Source organism: Bidens hawaiensis, unplaced genomic scaffold, assembly GCF_021521415.1.
Source record: "Bidens hawaiensis isolate Kalapana, Puna unplaced genomic scaffold, B.hawaiensis_p1.1 tig00023094_1, whole genome shotgun sequence".
Lineage (NCBI taxonomy): Eukaryota > Viridiplantae > Streptophyta > Magnoliopsida > Asterales > Asteraceae > Bidens > Bidens hawaiensis.
Window position 1 is genome coordinate 20,188 of NW_027493618.1, and position 6,813 is coordinate 27,000.

General features: G+C 40.2%; 1 protein-coding gene across 1 annotated transcript; it reads left to right on the forward strand.

Annotated features, from left to right (window-relative positions):
* The first annotated feature begins 588 nt into the window (after window positions 1-588).
* Window positions 589-900, forward strand: LOC143566950 (secreted RxLR effector protein 161-like). The gene has a single exon (XM_077053495.1). The coding sequence runs from the start codon at window positions 589-591 to the stop codon at window positions 898-900; it is 312 nt and encodes a 103-aa protein (XP_076909610.1).
* Window positions 901-6,813: the final 5,913 nt, after the last annotated feature.

The window sequence follows — 6,813 nt, forward strand, 5'->3', positions numbered from 1 at the left end:
ATTTATCACAACCTGAGGGTTTCATAGAGCCTAAGAATGTGGGAAAGGTATATAGCTTACTAAAGCGTTATATGGTCTAAGACAAGCACCACGTGCTTGGAATATGAAGTTAGATCAAACTTTGAACTCATTGAACTTCAAAAAATGAAATCTAGAACAAGCAGTGTATACAAAGACGAAGAAGAATTCTACAATGATCATTGGAGTCTATGTTGATGACTTAATAGTCACAGGCACTCCAAAGAAGGAAATTGACTTGTTCAAGTCCAAAATGGAAGATAAGTTCGAAATGAGCGATCTTGGATTGCTGGAATATTATCTAGGGATTGAAGTTACCCAAGTCGGGGTGAGATTGCAATAAAGCAGAAAGGATATATCAATAAAATTCTGGAAGTTAGTGATATGGTTAACAGCTGTGAAACTAAGATTCCCATGGATCCGGGAACAAAGTTAACTAAGACTGAGGGAGGCACACCTGTAGACTGTACTCAATACAGAAGTATAATCGGTAGCCTAAGGTACTTGTTGCATACAAGGCCTGACTTATGTTACTCAGTGGGATTACTAACTAGATTCATGCAATAACCTATGGATCATCACTTGAAAGCTGTTAAGCAAGTGATACGCTACATCAAAGGAACAAAAAAGCATGGAATCATCTATAAGAAAGGAAGCTACAAGATAACTAGTTATAGTGATAGTAGTTATGTTGTCAACACAAACAAAGGAAAAGGAACTACCGGGCTCGTATTCTACTTTGGGGAATCTCCTATAACCAGGTGTACACAGAAGCAACAAACGGTTGCATTATCGTCACGTGAATCAGAATTCATGGCAGCAACGGCAGCAGCATGTCAAGCTCTATGGTTAAAGCGCTTTCTTGGAGAATTAACTGGCTGAAAGGAAGAGAAGATAACTCTGAAGGTTGACAACATTTCAGCAATAGCGCTTATGCAGAATCCAGTGTTTCATGGAAGGAGCACACATATTGACACACGTTATCATTTCATTAGAGAGTGTGTGGAAGACGGACACATCAATGGGGAGCATATTAGCGGTGAATTACAAAAGCCGAATATTCTGACAAAGGCACTCGCAAGACTCAAGTATGCAACTATGAGGCAAATGCTCGGTGTTCAAGATCTGCGACAAGAAGATGATCGTGATTAAGGGGGGTGAATGAAGAATTAATCACTCATCATCAAACTATAGGGGTCGTAGAGTAATTAGTTAAAATTATGTTTAAGTTATACTTAAACATGTATGTAATGTCTAGGGTCTAGATTTGTCAAATTGGAAGATTGTAACTTCCATGTACACATGTCAAGTTATGATTGGTCTATGTAATCTATAAATAGGGCCAACAATTGTATGTTTAAATCATTCAATCCAAGTTCAAGTTATTCAATAAAGATTATTGTTCATATCATCTTGTTCATCTTGTTTCTATATCAATTCATAATCAAAGATCCAATTTGGGCCAACAAGATTCAGTGATTACTTCGTTTGCGTACTGTTTGGGCATGGAAATTTGACACTATCGATACGTTATTCTGGCATATGATATGTATCAGTTATCCTTAGCATGTGTGCAAGATCCTGTCAGGATCAAGGATCCTCAGTACTTATTATTTACTAACGATTGTTTCCTGTGTATAACATTATATTTGACAGATGTAACGGCTAATAGACCAAGTCCAACGTATAACTTCGCAGTTAAAGCCACTAAACCACGTGATTAAATCATGAAACGTTTATATTGAAGACAATGGCGGATTTTTAGGAAACTTAATTGATACCTTTATTATTCATAAAGTCATTAAGTTATTATCTTTTATTTATATATATTGAGGCTATGATCAGCTAGGAAACATACACTATTCACTACGAATTCAGCAGCATACACACACACACAAAGCTTTCATTGTAATACTGATCATATTCTCCAAATATTGTATCCTCATTTTTGATATTAATAAAGTGGTGATAGACAATTGTCATCACCCTAGGTTTTTGTGTGTTTGTGTTTGCAATCGAGGGCTTTTCCCCGTAACAAATCTGTGTGTTTGTGCTTGCAATCGATACATACTTGTTTTCATCATCATAGCACAAATCCTCACTAAACGAATTTGGATACATTATCCTTGGTAGATTTTTGTCCAAAACAATTTGACGCCCACCGTGGGGCAATTGGTGCTATAATCAAGATTATTTCCTTTCAATTTTCAACCTTTCATACCCATATCACCATCAGTGGCCTCTCAATCAACCTATGCTTCATCAACCATGCCATCTTCGGTTCCTCTCTCATCAAGAACTTTGCCTCCAATGCCTCCTCCAATAACGGGAGCACCACAGGCTGCTACTGCTGGAAACAAGACGCAACTTCCAGTGTTCCAGGGCTCAAAAACCACTACTGCCACTTCGGTGGTCAAATCTAACAATGATGTTTATGCAATGTTTTCACAGCTTAATGCATACATGGAGCAGTAGAACAAAACCAACCAAAGGATCCTACTTGAAATTGAAGATCTCAAGAAAAGAAAGAGGCCAGCGGAGGATCAGACTCCCTTGATGCATAGGGTGCTGGATTTCACTACTCCAGGATCTGTGGCTCAACATGCTCAAGGATCCTCCATCCTTCAGCAAGGATTATCCATCCTTCAACCAGGGTACGTGGGTCAGCATACTCAAGGATCCTCGATCTTCCAGCAATGATCATCCATCCTTCAACAAGGGTCCGTGGTTCAGCAAGCTCAGGGGTCCTCGTTCCTCTAGACAGGATCATTTATCCTCCAACAAGGGTTCATGGGTCATCAAGCTCAAGGATCCTCGTTCCTTCAACAAGGATCGTCCATCCTTCAACCAGGATCCTCTGGATTATATCATCCAGGATCCTTCAAGTCCCAACCACTAAGATCCTATGTCCATAATCAAGGATCCTTCTTTCAGGATCAAGGAGTCTCAGGGGTTCAACATCAGCGATCCTCTGAGGTCCATGAAAGAGATATAATCCACATGCAGACCATCGCTTGCGGCGGACCAATTCTTGTAGCAGACGCTTCTTATCTCAGCCTTTCTTCTGGAATGCCGACCTTTGTACAACAAAGAGGTAACACGCATGATCATATATCCTTAAATGCTAATCGTGGTTTCATACAGGATGCAGGTATCAACCTAGCCATGGCTAAGGAACTGCAGAAACTTAAGGATATGATATCTAGCATACCTAGGGTGATACGTCCAATCCCCGAGATACCGGAGGGAAGCCACAAATTGTCCAGATTCGCTCCACCAATTTGTGACGCAGAAATCCCGAAACGCTTTCAAACCCCCAACATGAAAGTATATGACGGGACCACTGATCCTGAAGAGCACGTAGCTCAATACAAAGAAATGATGGAAATCAACCAGATTCCTGAGAGGCTCAAGGAGGCTTGTCTATGCAAAGGCTTTGGAGCCACACTATCAGGATTTGCTTAAAATGGCTGCTAAGTCTTCCTCACTTTTCTGTTACTTCTTTTTCACATTCAGTTAACTTGTTCAACAGACAATTTTCTTGTAGTAGGAAATTTGAAAAGTTAACTAGTGACTTATACCGAGTTATCCAACCTAGTGATGAATCCCTTAAGGACTTTGTTACAAGGTTTGGCAGGGAAGCCTTAGAAATCCCCAATCTTGACATGGCTACTGCTGTTAAAGCATTCAAGATGAGACTTTAGAGGGGCTCCCCCTTTTATGATGATCTTGTGATGACTCCTTGCAGGTATTTAGATGAAGTAAGGAACAGAGCACTAAGGTTCATATGGCTGGAAGACGACAAAAGGATCCAAGAAGGATTGGGGGCTAAGACGAAGCAAGAATCCCCTGACAAGAATAAAGGATCCTCATACAGAAACAACAACTCGAAGCCATACTCCAAATTCAACAATTAAAACGTTCAAGCAGTTGAAGAAGGAGATGATGATGAAGAATACCCCAACATCTCAGAATATTTCTTCTCCGTAGATACCCATGGCTTGATTTGTGTCATGAAGGATCTAGGGGAGAAGGTAAGGTGGCCCCGTAAGAACAACAAGTCAACCACCTTCATAGACAAATCCAAATGGTGTGCTTTCCATGAGGATTTTGGCCACATGACGGACGATTGTATCGGTTTAAGGAGGGAAATTAGATACCTCCTGAGTAAGGGCCATTTTAAGGAACAGTTGGGAAGAAAAAAGTCCAGGATCCAGGATCCTGAAGAAGTTCCTCAAAAAGCAACTCCGCCCCCACCAGATGCTCAAGTAATCAACTTCATCTCCGGAGGCTCAGACATATGCGGCACTTCCTTCTCTGCAGCTAAGAGACTTGCTAAGGAAACAAAGTCGGATAATGGGGAATAACCGGTTATATCCACCACTTTGACAACTGACAAAAGGATCTTCGATGAAGAAGATAAATCAAACATCCAGGATCCCTATCATGACGGTTTGATTGCTACTTTGTTTATTGCTAACCATTATGTACGCAGGATCCTAGTAGATGGTGGGAGCTGGGTCAATATCATCCAACACGATGTGCTTCAGAAGATGAACATCCTAGACTCGGAGATCATTCCGAGGACGTCGGTGTTAGTTGGTTTCAGTGGAGAAACCAAGAAAACATTGGGGGACATCAACCTCCCAATCTATATTGAAGGGTTAAACTCTTATAAAAAATTTTGTGTTATTGACAATCTATCTTGTTGCAATGTTATTCTTGGCAGGCCTTGGCTACATGGGATGAAGGCTGTAGCCTCTACTTACCATCAGTGCATCAAACTAACAACTCCTTGGGGAGTAGTAAGGATAGATGGTGACCAAGTGGAAGCCAAGAATTATTATTCTTCATCCATGAAGCCGACAGATTAACAAACGATAGCATAGCAATTACAGCAACATCCTAGGAACGTGCTGGAAGCTCGAGAACAGGACCTGAAGGAAGCATCCTTGGATCTTGATGATCCAAACGTAAAAGTTTTCCTAGGATCCAGTATCCCTAATGAGATTGAAGAGGATACTGTATCCTTCCTCAAGCGAAGAAAATCTACATTTGCCTTCAGACATTCAGACATGACATGTATTTTGAAGGAGGTAATTACTCATAAATTGGGCATTGATCATTCTATTAAACCCGTCCATCAGAAGCGAAGGAAATTCGTTCCTGAGAGGAACGCGATCATACAAGAAGAAGTTGAAAAACTTCTTAAGGCTGGTATGATCAGAGAGGTTAAGTATCCTCGATGGTTGGCTAATGTGATTTTTGTTTCTAAAAAGAATGGAAAGTGGAGGGTGTGTGTCGATTTTACTGATTTAAACAAGGCATGCCCCAAGGATCATTTCCCGTTACCACATATAGACTCCATGGTGGATGCAACGGTAGGACATGAGATGCTTACCTTTATGGATGCTTCTTCTGGATTTCAACAAATTTAGATGGAACCATCTGATCAAGAGGATACAACATTCATGACTCCTACTGGCATATACTGTTATATTGCTATGCCTTTTGGACTAAGAAATGCAGGGGCAACATATCAAAGATTGGTCAACATGATGTTCAAGGATCAGTTAGGCAAAACTATGGAGGTCTAAATAGATGACATGGTGTTGAAGTCAAAGAGAGCTTAGGATCATCTCATAGATCTTAAAGAAGCATTCAATATCCTCGACCAGTATAACATGAAACTGAATCCGTCAAAATGCCATTTTGGTGTTAAGGTTAGAAAGTTTCTAGGATATATGGTGACCAAAAGCGGGAAAGAAGCAAGCCCCGAGCAGATAGAATCCATCATCAACTTAAAGTCTCCCATAAATGCTAAAGATGTCCAAAGGCTAACAGGAAGAATAGCTGCTCTCAACAGATTCATTTCCAGATCCTCCGAGAAGTGCAAAGATTTCTACGACATTCTTAGGAAAAATAAGAAGTTTGAGTGGACGGAAAAGCATGAGGCTGCACTCAATCCTTGAAGGATTACTTATCCTCGGCTCCAGCTCTGATGAAGCCTATGGATGGAGAATCCTTATACCTGTACTCAGCTGTCTCAGATAATGCTGTAAGTGATGTCCTTTTGAAGGATCATGAAGGTGAACAACATCCCATTTATTATGTAAGTAAGAGTCTTTTAGATGTAGAAGCCAGGTATTCTCATTTAGAAAAATTAATGCTTGCACTTATTATGGCTTCTACTAAATTAAGACATTATTTTGAGACTCATACTATTATATTGAGAACTAATTATCCTCTTAAGAATGCTCTTAGAAAGCCAGAATTATCAGGTAGAATGGCCAAGTGGGCTGTGAAGCTGAGTGCATATGATATTCAGTACGAGCCCAGAACAGCCATCAAGTCACAAACACTCGCAGACTTTGTGGCTGATTTCAGTAGAGACATGCAGAAAGAAGCTGATTTGAAAGCAACAACTAGAAGAGACCAAGGATCCTTGGATACTCTTCACTGATGGAGCTTCCAATGTGAGAGGAACGGGATTATATATCCTACTGAAATCGCCAAAGAAGGACATATTACCCCAGTCTATAGCCTATGAATTTCAATCAACGAACAATGAGGAAGAGTATGAAGCTCTGATCGCAGGTTTGCAATTAGCTAAGTGCATGAGGATCAGGTATCTTCAAGTATATATAGATTCATTTTTTATTGCTAACCACTTTATTGGCTCATATGTTGTTAAAGGAGAAAAACTAATCAAATATCTAGATGTTGTGAAGGAATTAGCAAAATCCTTCGAATTGTTTAGCATTGTACAGGTACCAAGGGAAGAGAATGCTGGGG